General features: G+C 40.3%; 1 protein-coding gene across 6 annotated transcripts in view; it reads left to right on the top strand.

The window, feature by feature from the left end:
• Positions 1-2,906: 2,906 nt before the first annotated feature.
• Positions 2,907-15,366, top strand: part of LOC125695530 (mucin-5B) — a 50,235-nt gene continuing 37,775 nt past the window's right edge. Inside the window, exons 1-11 of one of the 6 annotated variants that reach the window (XM_048950126.1) lie at positions 2,907-3,248; positions 3,925-4,153; positions 5,300-5,500; positions 7,044-7,299; positions 8,892-9,006; positions 10,290-10,377; positions 11,491-11,624; positions 11,971-12,196; positions 12,967-13,092; positions 13,952-14,069; positions 15,079-15,217. In XM_048950126.1, coding sequence (XP_048806083.1) covers positions 4,057-4,153; positions 5,300-5,500; positions 7,044-7,299; positions 8,892-9,006; positions 10,290-10,377; positions 11,491-11,624; positions 11,971-12,196; positions 12,967-13,092; positions 13,952-14,069; positions 15,079-15,217 — 1,500 coding nt within the window. In that variant the 5' untranslated portion in view covers positions 2,907-3,248; positions 3,925-4,056. Of the gene's footprint in view, positions 3,249-3,561; positions 4,266-5,299; positions 5,501-7,043; positions 7,300-8,891; positions 9,020-10,289; positions 10,378-10,401; positions 10,519-11,490; positions 11,625-11,970; positions 12,197-12,966; positions 13,093-13,951; positions 14,070-15,078; positions 15,218-15,366 lie in introns of those variants that run through there. The other 5 variants (XM_048950127.1, XM_048950129.1, XM_048950128.1 and 2 more) reach the window with 5 other exon arrangements.

The following is a 15,366-nucleotide window of genomic DNA, read 5'->3' as shown; positions in this document are numbered from 1 at the left end:
TTCGGACTACTGAAAAACTTTGTGCTCTTAACTGGCAGCCTCACAGCTTACCTTCCAATCAAGTAATCATATAAGCCATATTCCCATCAGTAATATAGAAAATCATGATACTTTTTTTTTTTTTCAGCATAGCCTTTTAAAATTTGGCATGGACTTCAAACTGGACTTCCTATAACGTTTCAGTTTTTCAGCATTCATATGTAAGAATACTTGAATTCCTTTTACAAACTTGTCTCTAGAACAGCAAAAAAAAAAACCCTACTTGCACTTTTTTCTTATTTCAAGACTTAAACTTTGATAAAAATTACAAAAAAATAATGTAGTTTTGATATTTCTTCAGTGCAACAACTTCCATATCGAAACATGTTTCTGTTGCAGATTGATATAAAGACAGAAAGCAATGTATGTCACATTTTGCTATGCTTCTGGCTAGCTCCCCTCTCCACGTTTGATAAAGAAATGTGTTCTCCCAAACACTGCCAATTTTCCTTAGTTCCATGAGATTAGAGATTTTCCAGTGAAAAGAAATTCCTCTTCATCATAAATTATTTCTGAGAGGATTCTGTTTTCATTTATGTGGTAGACAAAGAATACCTTCTAAGAATCATCCTGGAAATTTATTCCTGGACATACTGTAGAATCATAGAATCCTTAAGGTTGGAAAACACCTCTAAGTCCTCCTTTAAGGTTGGAAAACACCTCATCTAGTCCAACTGTCCACCTACCACTAATATTGCCCACTAAATCTTGTCCCTAAGTATCACATCTACATGTTTCTTGAACTCTGTGGTATATTTGGCAGGTAGAACATTCTCATTTGCTTTGAAGGCTAAAAGGAAGGACTAGTCATCAGTCAGCCACACATATGCTGGTTTCACTCACAGAAGCAGAAGTGAAACAGACCATCTCCAGGCAGCTAATCTCTGTCTGACTTAATGACAAGAGAAGCATCATGGATTTTCACATTCTGGCAAGTATTGCAAGCATGTGGGGAGAGGGGTGGAGAAGAAATCTCTTTCTTCTTACATAAGTGAAGCAATATATATCTAACTACTCGGCAGCAATCAAGTATAGCTGGGGTTGATGCTGCTTCACACAGCTCTCTTTTAAGCAGTAACAAAAGCAACAGGAACTTTGATTGAGGAATACAGCACTGCACAGTGCCTGTGCCCTGGCACAGCAATGACATTTCAATAGCCTGTCTCTCTGGACTAGTGTAGCTGCTCTTTGTTTGCAGTATCTGTGTGAGCTGCACACTCCTACTCCCTTTTGAAAACATACGCAGCCTGAGGGCCTTGAATAGGAATGCAGTAAGTCAAATCCTGTGTTTCTTTGGATTTCTAGTAACTTTCAGTGTGGTGGAGATGGTGACTCCATGTGTAATTTCGTATAATTTCATGTAATTTCACAGTTATACTGACTTCAGTATTAAATATGCAGTGGCCTTTTCTGCATTGCCTTGGCATCCGTGAAGGAAGAAACTGCTTTTACAAAAGGGAGGGCGTAGTGTCTGCTCTAGCCTGAAACCCATGAAGCTGTAATTTATAAAGCAGAATTTTCATATCCTCACTCAAATGGGGTCAGGGTTTCCTTTATTCTGCTACTCCACATTTTTCACTAGGAAGGTTATTTAAAGAAAAATCTTCTGGGTAGAGCAAGCCCAAGGGCTCCTGATGGCTTTCTGTGCAGGGAGTCTTTCTTATGTGAGGAAGTGCCAATAGGTCAATGAGACCTGTGTGTGCAAACACCAGTCGGCCATGTCGTTGCAATCCATGGGTTTGGATTTTGAAAGATCTACATCTTCTTGAAAAAAACAGAAAAGGAACAACTGAACTGATTCCCTGCAAATGGGAGTAACTGATGTCCTTGATTAGTTCTGGAAAGGTCAAGGAACCCTAAGACGAAATGAGAGGTTAAGGAGTTCTTTTTGTTTGTAAATGTAAGAAAACACCCACTCATTTCCTACGAAAATTGAAATACCAAAGGCATTCTTCATGTGCTTTGATAGACAATCAACTTTGCCTGATAGAGCTCACCTTATGCCCCCAGCTATTTCAAACTGTATGGCGGATACAAACTTAATGAACCATATAAATCTTTGGAGTAAATTCCCTGAATTTTATGGGATAAGAACATAATCCATGCTGAATTATTTTGGCAATTAGGAGGGTGCAAAACAGTGTTGTAATCATCGGTTATGCAAAATAGTTTGCCAAATTTATTTCAGATGTTACCATGTCAGCACAACAGGGCTTGATACCAATTCCTAACTAGTTGTTTTCCTAGCTAACTTTACCTTTTTAATGAAGTAAATAGCATTTCTCTAGTTATCATTTAGGCCATGCTGGTAAAACATGATTTCTCACTGGATATACATTGTAAGAAATAGTATAGTTACTTTTGCCTGAAAAGGTCTGGAATACTAGAGAATTTCCAGTCCAAACCCTCCAGCACTTGTGTTCACCCAGGACAGAGAATTACAAACGTCTTGGTAGCTTGGACAGTTACAGTACATATGGGATTACCCCTTGACAGAGGTTGCAATTCAAATGCAACTGCCAGACTTGTTGCTGGGTATGAGCAGTGTTGACCCCTAAGATGCCTCCAGTTTGATTGCCCCTTTACCAAGCTTGCATGGGATGTGAGTCACTGATGTATTACATTACCTTCATGACGGTTTATCTCCAGTGAGTCAGTGGCGATAAAGAAGCTGAGTTAATATTTGCCAATTGCATTTACTAAAATCACATACCCCTTAGTGGCAAATGATCCATGAAATGGGCTGTAAATGGGCCAAAAGGAATTGTTCTTTTTGATAGTACAGCTGCAGCTGAGTGAAGGCCTTGTGAGCTGGAGGGCCCAATAAGGGAAAGAGATATTTTCCCAGTGTTTCACTACAGGGGGATTAATTATAACTTGCATGCCTGCCTTTGCAACAATTCCATGGTAACAGACCAACATATTCATAAATTACCTGTTGGTCTGAATTTCCTTCCAAAAAGCTACCACATATTCCTTCTGAAACCCTCAGTGTTGCCACATTTGCCTACAAAAATTTCGTTTGAAAAACCTATCGGTCACTCTGAAATGATTACAGTGTACTGGAGCATCCCGTGATTTTCAAGAAATGTAGCTCATGTTCTCTGCAGAGAACCTGGCAGCAGGAGCCCTGGTTAGTCACAGCCAGGATCTGTGCTCACCAAGAAATGGCAGAGGAATGGCAAATTTGACAGAGCAGACAAGCAGAGGTAAGAAATGATACATGGCAAAAGGATTGGGTCTCCTTACTCCCCTTTTTGTTTTGCAGGAGACATCAGCCAGGTGTCTGATGCTACTTTCTCTTCTGAATGGAGCAGAAGCGGATGGTAGTTCTGTGAATTGTTTTATTCTGTCTGTCCCTTGGTCACCATTTTAACTGTGCTGCTCATGTTCCTCTTAGGTCCGTATGTGCTAACTGGGGCTTGCAGGGCAAAGGCATGCTTTAGCTCATCCCTCCCGCTCACTCTGTCATGCCCCGAACCACATGCAAGAGACAAAGGGCTGGGAGTTGTGGTGGTGCTACCCATCAGGGACAAAGGCATTTTGTTCTGAAGTCAGGAATCAGATCTGTGGGTTCTTGGTTTTTTTTTCTGCTGTCACATCAATGTGAATGAAATAGATGTATTGATTGCCTATGTGGGAATTGGAAAGGAAGAGGACCATGATTTAAAAAAGAAGAGCTATATCTTAACAGAGTTCTACATTCAGATTTTGAATCTAGCCTTGATGTGGGAAAATCGAGAAGGAGGCTCCATCAATCAAAACTCAATCTAAAAGTTATGGTGAGAATCTGCTGACACTGAGTGTTACTGTTGCACTGTGTGGGATTTCAGATCATCCTCATAACTACAATGTCACATTCTCATGATTTATGTTATTTTCTAGGTATCCTGCAGTTCTACATCAGAAGTGTTAGGGTGGAGAAGAGTGGGGAGGACGATTAAAAGGAAAAGAAGCAGAAAACTATTACTTCCATCTCTGGTGCTGTGAAGTCTATCAGTTTGTACAGCAGCCAAAATGGCATGGCTTCAAGAACAGACTTTACCTTCCAGTAGTGCCCTGCCTCGAGTGCGACTGACAATGGAATTAATGAGGCACAGACAGTGGGAAAGGGGTAACGTGAACTCATGTTTCATGCACTGCACAATGCTCTCACCTGCTACTGCGGGACTTTCTTAAGAGCAGCAGCAGCCGCAAATCTTTGTCTGGCAGATGTTTGCACCTGAGTAAGTGGCTCAGAAATGTGTGAGGGAACAACTGCAAGAACTAGGGGGCAGTTTTAGGGCATTTAACTTTGTTCACACTAGAAAGCTTGGTGGAGTGGTGAGCTAGGCACAGTCCTCAAGGCTGGTTCACTGCCTGCCAACAAGAAAAAAGTCCGTGGGCTGCTCTGGCCTGAAGACTCAGATCATAGAATCATAGAATTGTTTGAGCTGGAAGGGATCCTTAAGGGCCGTGTGGTCCAACTCCCCTGCAATGAACAGGGACACCTATACCAGATTAGGTACTCAGAGCCTCGTCCTGCCTGACCTGGGGTGTCTCCAGGGACGGGGTATCCACCACCTCTCTGGGCAACCTGTGCCCATGCTTCACCACCTTTTTTGTAAAAAAACTCTCCCTTATATCCAATCTAAATCTTCTAGTTTGAAATCATTTCTCCTTGACATGTTCCCTCCTTCAGGGAGACCTGATAGCGTTATTCAGTACCTAAAGAGGGGGCTATAAGAAAGAAGGGGACAGAATCCTTAGTGGGATCTTTGTGATAGGACAAGGGGAAATAGTTTCAAACTAAAAGAGGGAAGATTTTGATTTAGATATCATGACCGAATCCTCTGAATGTTTTATGCTTATGACTCTTTATAACTGTACATAATGTCTGATCTTACAGTATTTTTAGTTGTAACCTTTAGAAATACAGCCATCAAGACAGCAGAAGTGACAAACACTTCCTTGAGCTGGAGGACTGTGTTGATGTGCAAGAAAGAGGAAAACTGTAAAAAATGGCAATGATTGCTTGTTTCTAACCCAGTGCTATGAAAAAAAAAAAAAAAAAAAAAAAAAAAAAGAAAAAGCTATTAATCAAAGAAAAAGCAACACAGTAATGAAAGTGAAAACAAGCATTTTAAAGAAAGGAGATAAGAAAAGCACAATTCTCCATCCCCATAGAGAGAAATGGATACTTGTCTTTTCCAAAAGACAGAGGGTTGTTGGGTGCTGAACATGGACAACTGAGAAAAATGAATGAAGCTCCACCTTTCAGGTACTCTGCCATCAATGTTTTGTTCTCACGCCAAATTCCTGGACTATAAAAATCTGCCTTATAAGCCAAGAAAAAAACACTTCCCTAGAAGGATTTTCAAGTTACCACTTCATGGCAAGATGGAAATAAAAAAGGGGAGGTCATTTTGGATCTTCTGCCTCATTTGGAGTTTTTGCAAGGGGAAAGAACCAGTTCAGATAGGTAAGAAAAAAATCCAAATTCTTTCTTCACATATTGATGTCCATAGTTGACAACTGGAGTTGTTAAATGAAAAGATGTAACATATTCAAGCTGTAGGCATGCCAGATACTGCATTTTGCCTTCTCATCTTTAATTTAAGTCATTTAAATCATTTATTGCTGTTTCTTTTTTTTTTTTTTTTTTTTCCTCCAGCACTGGCTGGCTTATCAATTGCTTTATGTCCTATGTGACTAATCTTAAAAAAGCAGACTCTCTGCATGTAATTTGCATCATAAAAAAGTGACGCCCTATTTAACACATTTTGCATACATTTTTTATATAATGCCTGCTAGACTTGGTTGGCCAGTGTGAGGTACTCCATTGGGAGTAACCACACTGTTGTGCTCTCTTGCACTGTTACCTCCTGGTTTGGCTTTGAATGTCTTACACTTTTCTAATCACTTGATGCACAAACAATTCATGTGACTGCTACTGCTGTCTTAGTAATTCTAGCAATTACACTTCCAAGAAAGAGTGAAAATTTCTCATTTCCCTTCATTATTGTGTAAAAAAAATGCTAAATTAAACCATTCCACTTCACTGCTGTGAACTCCTATAGCAAATTACAGTCTCTTCAACAAGTTATTCCTCTAAGAGCCTTTTGGCACTTGAGCTTTTGTTGCATAGTTCTGACTTCAAGATGCTGCTTCTTAGATTTGAACATCTCATAACACTCTCAGTATACCAGTGGCTGATTCTGATTTGATCTTGAAGGACGTTGTGTGTTGATATTCCTAAATGTGATATGTCAGCAATGCAAAGAAAGTTGTTCATTTTCTTTGCTATTCAGATAGGACCAAAAGAGATGCCAAAAGCACAATGTAGCAAGAATATCTTATTTAATTCTATACGTAGCTTTCTTTGCTTCCTATTTGCTTTATGCTTCAACGGTATGGAAATTACTTTCTTAAGAGATGTCTTACATGCACTTCAAGTATCCAGGTTCCTCCAAAAGCAATGCTTCCTAATTTTTCCACATTCAGTGGCACATCTTTGCTTCATAGGCACTTCCATGTCAGATGCCATTTTGTCAGACTGCCCATTTGCTGCTGTCTGTTACACAGCAATAAAATGTAACATGGGAATATTGGTGGGACTACTACTGTACTACTACTGTAGTACAGTACTACTGCACCATCAACATCCTCCTCTGACACTGTGGGCCAACATAATCAAATAAGAGGCATTACTTTTGGAGCAGCCTTCCTATCAACACCATTGACGGAGATACAACTCAGCTCCAAGAAATAAGTTTGTCTGAGATGAAAAACAAGCAGCTGTGAGCTGATTTCTGAAGCTGGTGCAACCTCAGCTGCTGAGACTGAAGGCTGCCATTTTGCTAACAACTTGGGTGACCTGTGGTGCATCCTGGCATCTTCCAGGATTTTACATCTTCTGAATTCAGAAATCTTTCCATTTACAATTTTAAACAGCAGCAACAGAAAAAACAAAGCAGTTCATGCAAGGTGAATCATTAACCTCAATGCTCTGAATCTTTCTTTAGTCCAGGTCTCCACTGTTGGTAGGAGCGAGTGTACCACCTGGGGCAATTTCCACTTTCACACATTTGACCACGTTAAATTCACTTTTCCTGGAACCTGCACATACATCTTTGCTTCTCACTGCAATGACAGCTACCAGGACTTCAACATCAAAATCAGACGCAGTGACAAAAACAGTCACCTGATCTACTTCACTGTCACTACTGATGGAGTGATCTTGGAGGTGAAAGAGACAGGCATCACAGTGAATGGGAACCAGTAAGTAAAGATACTGCTGCTGCTTTCTAGTGTTGTGGTCTTATTGCTAGGTATTAGCAAGGTGTGGTCTGTCTGAAAAGGTATCCCACCATTCAAAGAGCTGTGTGTGTTAACAGCACACTGAACAGTGCATTGTGAAGAGTCAGTCCATTGTAGTGGAGATGGCAAGAAGAACATAAATGACAGCCCTCAGAGGTCACAGAATCACAGAATCACAGGGTTGGAAGGGACCTCAAGGACCATGAATCTCCAACCCCCCTGCCACAGGCAGGGCCACCACCTCCCCATTTAATACTAGACCAGGCTGCCCAGGGCCCCATCCAATCTGGCCTTGAACACCTCCAGGGACAGGGTATCCACAGCCTCTCTGGGCAGCCTGTTCCAGAACCTCACCACTCTCTCTGTGAAGAATTTCCCCCTGACATCCAACAACAACGTGTTTAGAAAGGGCAATGTGTATGTAACAAAGCATAAAGTGTAGATTTCCTTGATGCTGCTTTATTCAAGGGTAGGAGAGGGGAAAGTTAAAGTCAACGCTTTAATTATAAAATGGATTTTGTAAAAATCTGTATTTTTTTTCCAAAGCATTATTTCTGTGGTACTAACCTTAGCATTGTTTGTTGTTACTCAGGAACAGATCATCCTTTCAGAAAAAGTTTACCATTTCCAGACTGTGCAGAAATGGCCCTCCTTTGCAGATCACAGCTTGCCATGGGGTCAAAGAGCACGAAGGGCAGAATTTCTAGAAATCAAAATTCACATCTTTAATTTCAATCTGAAATAAACCAGAAAGTGATCTGAAAATAAAATAAAATAAAAAAGGTTAAAAATACTCCATGAGTATTACGGTGTCCTACTCCCAGCATTTGGGTATGATGGGCTGAGGCAGGCATTGGCTCTGGGAAGGACCCTCACAATATTGTAGGAGAGAAGATCACACACATTATGTACTGCCTTCTATTTATATCCATCCTGAAACAACCAAATAACATCACTCAGATGTATCTCCTAAATTGAAGGGGCAAAAATCTCACATGTTCTAGCCATTTTCTGATCTATTTTTCAGGCTTCAGGAAAGTGAGAATTAATTGGCTTGGTAAGATCAAAAAGTAACACAGGTCTGAGTCACATCTGTGCACTGGTAGCAAAACGGACAAAAATATCACTGTAACTTCTAAGTGACAAGGAAAAGCCTGGAGAGATTGTGAGAACCTGTGGATCCTTACATGGAGAGCAATATCCCAGTATTGGGATCTTACTCCCTGTAACACTCCGCGTTAGATCCTCAATTCACATAAAGCAGAGAAGCTACTTCGGTGTCAGTAGAGTGGCTAATGTAATACATTACTGTATGAGCATGTAATGACATGCTCATGACCAAAATTGTGTTGTGGGTTATTAGAATGTCACAGTAGACAAGGTGATAATACTAACACTTAATGCATTAGTGTGGATGCAGGCTGACCTTCATGGCTTATATGCCTCCTTTTGACTCTTTTTTCCTGTATCCCTGGGAAGCTTTGATTTTTTAAAAAACAATCATTTTGTTCTTTTTTCCCAATGTAATCTGTTTTGTTCCCTCCAATTTCCAGGATCCCTCTGCCCTTCAGCTTGAAGAGTGTCCTGATTGAGGACACCTGTACTTACTTCCAAGTCACCTCCAAGCTGGGTCTGACGCTGAAGTGGAACTGGGCTGACACTCTCCTAGTATGAACAGCCAGTTAGTTGTTTTTCTCTTAGTGAAGCTCATCAATGATGAAAGGCAGGCACCATGTTAATATAAGAAACTGAGGGATAGTGGTGGGGGGGAAGTATCACAGTATTCCATGTTGACAGGGCCTACCACAGTAGGTAATGATTTCAGAAGACAAGAGAGTGGGGTTGCAATGCCCAGGCCTCTCTAAGCAGTTTTTCGCGACAAAAGATACCACTGTTAATGCTGGAGACAGCACTTGTCTGCTTCCTATATGGGGTACAGCTGGTGATCCCAGCTCTTTCCCAATGCACATCTTTTGTGGGAAACTAATCTGTGTGGTCATTTGAGAAGACCTTGGCATCTCTCATCCCAAGGCATTGCTATGGGGCAATTCCCCAATACACTTTCAGTCCGAAATACCTTCTGCAGTGGTGGTGTATTTAAACTTTTGTGTGTGAGCATTTGTCCTCCTCAGTCAGGAGTGAGATTAAATAAGCAGAAGTTGTTTTGCAGTCCTGAGAGACAGAAAATAAGTGGAAGATGAACAGAGTGGGAAAAAAAAGTATATATCAGGAAGCAATCGGGAGGTAATTCAGGATCTAATTTAATGAAGTATTTGTCATCCCCCATCCCATCTTGTACTATTTTATATCTGAGACATCATAGGCACCACCTGTGGAGTAGACAGTTTTAGCTTGAGACACACCTGTGGGAAAGGTATTGCCATTTATAGCTAGACCTGAGCAATGCTAGTATTACCCTCCAAGTATGTAAGAGGGATAAGTTGCAAAAGTTCTATCTAGAAAAGCCATACTGTGTTAACCAGTCCCTGCTGCCTCTATGTATTGGCAGAACAAGTTATGCTGGGCACATCCCTCCATAGAGATTCTATGAAGTTTTCCATTTAGCCTATGAACTAGAAAAAAAATCAGATACTGCTAAAAGCTGACCAGAAACTGATTCATTGTAGCTTTCAGCATCAGGATACACTTATCTATCCAGTAGTCTGTACTGGGAGACAATGAACCGAGGATCAGTCCAGTATTCAGAATGCTTCAGTTGGCTGTTTGATAGGTAGGACTGCCAGTTGTTGAAAAATCATCTTCCTGTTTAAATTCAGCCTGTCTCTCAGTAGGTTTTTATGGCAAGATTGTAATGGAAAATGTAACTGCTACAAACAGGTGATGAGAATTTCTGCCACTATGCTTTTCTGTGGCGAGACGTATGGTAATATGCTGCTGATGGGAGAAGAAACCTTTAAACCCTGAGTTTCCTCTTTGCTTTTCTTTCTTAGCTGGACCTGGAAGAAACATATAAAGAGAAAATATGTGGTCTGTGTGGGAACTATGATGGCAATAAGAAGAATGATTTAATTTTGGACGGTAGGCCATGAACACAGCATGCTGAATGTAGGAGTGTGTTATACATCACATGAAACTTGGCATCTGTTTATGTGGGGTTTCAGATTTCTGGACAGACATCTTGAAATACCCAAACATTTCCATAGATGGAGCAATTTAAAGGTTTGTGGAATGATTTGAGATTCTCTGCTGCTTGCAACTGTCTCTCAAACCTCACTGACCCAATTTAATTGCCCACTCGTCATGCAGCAGCATTGCCAAGTTTCCCACTGATTGTACCAAACTTTAAGGCATTTGCAGTCTCAAATGAGGCATGGTTGCATTTCTGCCCTTCTGCTTTCATCACTTTCCAGTTGGGTATCAGGTGTGATTAGTTTTGGCTATGTAATGAAATGAAAGTGCCATGGGTGACCCAGGCAGATTTCACTGAGCATCTCTGCAGAAACCACAGTGCCATCCACTGACATCTTTAGATGCAGTTCTGAGCTGGAAGGAAGGCAGCAAAGCTTGCATTCTATTGTATTTGGTGCAGGACTGAAGCCAAAATTTTAACATCATCCTTTTGTGTAATATCTGGGCTTTTTAAGTCCCAAAAAATATACTGTCACCTGCCATTTGGAAAGAACAATTAAATTTCAAACTTTGTCAGAAAGATTTTTCAGATCTAGGATCAAGTGTCTGGTAATGCTTTGGGAAAATATGTCCCTGTACTCAATGCTGTGTGCCTGTTTTCCCATCTTCCTTAGCCCATACAAAGCAGCAAGTTACTGGATGACTGCACATGCTTTAGGTTGCAGTAGTACAATGCAAACTGATCTGTATGACCATTACACATACAAATACAAAATTCTGTAAGATCATATGTACTCATAAAGAACCAAAGTCTTTGAAAGTGATGAGATGAAATAGAAAAGTCAAGTCTCATGTGATTATTGTTGCCATGACTGTCAGCAATTCTTGATAGAAATATGCCAGATTCCTGATCCTAACCCGAATGGAAGTTACACCAGGAAATTATATACTGTGTTATGGTTAAATTGAGGCATTTGGTAAAGATGAGGTTCATATTTATAGCAAAATAACTGATCTAAAGGATTGTAGGCAGTTATTCAGATGAATCTGGGTATTTTGCAGGATATAAAATGCACCCAAGGCAGTTTGGGAACTTTCACAAAGTTGAGGATCCATCAGAAAAGTGTCCTGATGTGAGGCCAGATGGCCACAGTGGAAGACATCCTACAGAGGATGACAATAGATGCAGTAAATATGTAAGTATGCGTGGCTAAGAAGTATAAACTTTCCTGGACTATTAAAGTCTTGGAGTGACTGTGTTGAAACAAGGGCTATTTAGAGAACAGAATGTTATCTTATACTTGAAGGACGGTCCTACTATAGTGATAAAGAAATAGATAAGTGGGAAAAGATGCAATTTTATGACTGCGTCCAGTCAGAGAAAAAGAACCTAACAGAAAATTAGACTGGATGACCTCTGGAGGTCCATGTGATCATGGACTTGTATCATCAGAGGTTAGGATTCACATCCATCTGCCTGAAAGTTGCTAAAATGTCAATTATTGCTTTTCTTTTCCTCCTCTTTTTTTTTTTCCCCTTCAGAAAAAGATGTGCAAGAAACTTCTGTCTCGATTTGGAAACTGCCCCAAAGTGGTTGCTTTTGATGATTATGTAGCTACCTGCACTGAGGATATGTGCAACTGTGAGGTTAATTCTTCTCATTCTGATTTGGTTTCCAGCTGCATATGCAGCACTTTAAACCAATACTCTCGAGACTGTGTCCTCAGCAAAGGAGACCCTGGGGAATGGAGAACCAAAGAGCTTTGCTGTAAGTAGTATTGCTCTGGAGGTTAGGATGTTGGACATATGTGCATGAATCCTAATACCAGCAGAGCAAAGAGTTTCCTCCTTCAACTACACTGACTCAATCTGTAGAAGTACTTTGACAGAAATGTTGTTAATGGAAAAGCTTCAGCAAGTTTAACTTGATTTTGCTCAACAATTAGTAACTGTATCTTAGCATCTTCTCTCTTCTTTTTTTCAGTTCTTTGAGTTTTGCCACGCTCATTTAATTCATAACTAACCTCATTTAAAATTTTGATGTCTAGTCCAAAGAAGTAACACAGTAGTATAACATACCTGTTCTTAGCTGCTCCTTTCCTTCCTACTCAGTTGCAACTACTGAGCAGGAAATCTCTGTCAATCTGGGGTGAAGACTTACAGTAGTTCTTCCGAACAGCTGTTGTGACTAGGGTGGAAGATTAATGCCAGAATGAGAGTTGCTTGAGGCCTAAATAAAAATAAGTGATTGCAACTCCTGGTGTCTTTTGTTGGTATCACGACTTCAGCCAACCTTGAGTTAGTTAAATAATGTTTAATAGCTAATATTTCCCAACATTATTATTATTTTCTCCAAAGATGAAGTAAAAGCAATCATAAGACATTCCTTTAGAGGGTAACAAGACATGACACATCTGGATAGAAAGTTTTGCAACCAAGATTGAGAAGGGAGGAAAAAGGAGTTGGGCAGTGATGCAATGATTTTTAAGTGTTCATAAATTCATCATTAACATACCACATTTTTCTTTGGTTTTGCAGATCAGGAATGCCCAAGCAACATGGAGTACATGGAATGTGGAAACTCCTGTGCTGACACCTGCGCTGACCCGGAAAGGAGCAAGATATGCAAAGCCCCATGTACAGATGGTTGCTTCTGTCCTCCTGGTAAGGCAGTTTGCTTCTTCCAATAGGCCACACAACAAGGGACAAAGAAAGAATATTTCTTTTCAGTTAGTGAGTTGTTTTTTGTTTTTTTCCTTTATAATTTTACACTCAAATCAGTGAATAAACTGTTTCTTCTAGTATAATTTAACAACTTCCTTCTTCTCAGAATCACAGAACCACGGAATCATAGGGATTGAAAGGGACCTCCAGCAATCATTGAGTCCAAGTCCTTGCTAAAGCAAGTTCCCATAGGAAAGTGTCCAGCTGGATTTGGAAGAACCAAATCTCTAAAGATTCAAGATCCTGATGCTGGAGAAGGGGGCAGAAAGGACATTTTTTCAAAAGATGTGGAAAAAGGAGAGCAGTTTTCTAGTTAGTAGAGGTATAGGTGAGGATGTCTGATGAAGTGCCTCCCAGTTACAAGTCTAGGTGTATATGTAGCCTAGTGGAGAATAAGGCTTGCTTTAGGTTGTGTCATATATAAAATAAATGCATTGGCATGTTCATTCATGAGCAGTCTTGCACATGAAGAAGTTGAGGTTTGATCTGTTAGTTTCACTATTAGAAATGGATGGAAACTGGCTGGCACTTGGTAATCCTGCTCATTGTGTAGAACTCCAGTAACGCACAGGGGTATTCTTTGGGATATTTTATCTTACGTTGCTTTCATCTGAGCCCCAGTGAGAATTCTTTCACATCAGTTAATGCCTGAGAGAGCCTGGTGTGTTACTTTTGATAAAACATGCCCCACTCAGTTATCTGTAGAAATGATACAAGGTTTTTTTCTTTGTTTTGACCTTCCTTCATGGTGTTCCCCAGATTTACTAAGAAGTATTAACCAACCAATGTGTCTGAACAGGAACTATCCTTGATGACCTCAGTGGCAAAAAATGTGTTCCCAGAGACAGCTGTCCCTGTATGTTTCAAGGCAAAGTCTACTCATCTGGAGGGACTTACTCCACTCCTTGCCAAAACTGGTACTGTTGTGAACTTGATTGCACTAACAAGATAGAGGCAGCTATTGGAAAGCATAGATTAGTTGCATTCTGTTCTTTAATCCTTTTTACTGTTCCTAACATCCTAAGTAATCATGACTGTTCCTAACATCCTAAGTAACCATGGCACTAATGCAAAAACTGGGGTCTGAATAGCAGCAACGTTTGGAAAAACTTTGAGGCAACCCTCAACCACACATTGCTATCACCCTCACTTGGAGTTGCCAGCAAGTATTAAGCCTGGGATACCAAAATGCAGAAAAATGAGACTCTTTGCCATTAGTTTAGAAGCATTGGCCTCTATAAAGTGTAGCAATTCCATGCTAGTGAGTAATTTTCCAACCACTGCTAGATCTCTAAAGGGCTGTTCCAAAGCTTGGATCTCAAGGAATTACTCTGTGGTGCATGGCTGGGTAGAGCAGAAGTTCTGCAAATCCCTTTGGATTAACTATTTCCTACCCCATTCCCAAAGACAGGAAATACTCCCAAAAACCCAAATTTTGAACGGCTCTGAGTGGTTCCCATATAGCTGTAGGCTCAGCCTTCGCAAAACCTGAACATGGCCTGGCTGTTCTCCTCTTGCATTAACAGCTCTAATTTTCACATCTGCTCATTAATTCAGCCTCTGAAAATTTGCAACAGCAACTTACTGAATCATCAATAGCATGAAGTGATACAAGATCCTGTTTGAAGAGGCTATTTCTTTTAAAAAGTTAAGTAAGCGATTTAGGCCTTGGAAAATATTTCTTATTTGACCAACTCAGTGCCTCTGAAGGATATAGCATGAAAGCCCAGTGCAATTAACTCATACTGACAGACAAGTAGGGTTTTAATATAAAATCTTTCTCCCTCAGGGATTTAATAAGCAGCTGAAAAACAAGCAGCTGATGAGACAAAAAAAAAAAAAGAGGAACTGATCAGATATAGATCTCAACCTTTGCTCTTTTGCAGCTATATTTATTCTAACTACTCATTTTTGTGTTTTGTACAGTACTTGCAAAGGGGGCCACTGGAGCTGTATCTCTCTGCCTTGTTCTGGAAGCTGCAGTATAGATGGAGGATTCCACATAACTACATTTGATAATAAGAGGTTCAGTCTTCATGGTAACTGCCATTATGTCTTAGCTAAGGTATGACCAATCTCCCATTTCACTCCTGAATCTCTAGAGTAACATGAAGCATTAAGCTGTGCTGGAGCTCTGTATGACTGTTTCATTAAATGGCCTCAGTCCAGCAATACACTTCAATACACACTCAGTGTTAAACCACATACATTTTT

Source organism: Lagopus muta, chromosome 6 (assembly GCF_023343835.1).
Source record: "Lagopus muta isolate bLagMut1 chromosome 6, bLagMut1 primary, whole genome shotgun sequence".
Taxonomy (NCBI): Eukaryota; Metazoa; Chordata; class Aves; order Galliformes; family Phasianidae; genus Lagopus; species Lagopus muta.
Note: the sequence above shows the minus strand (reverse complement) of the source record. Positions and strands in the feature narration are given on the sequence as shown.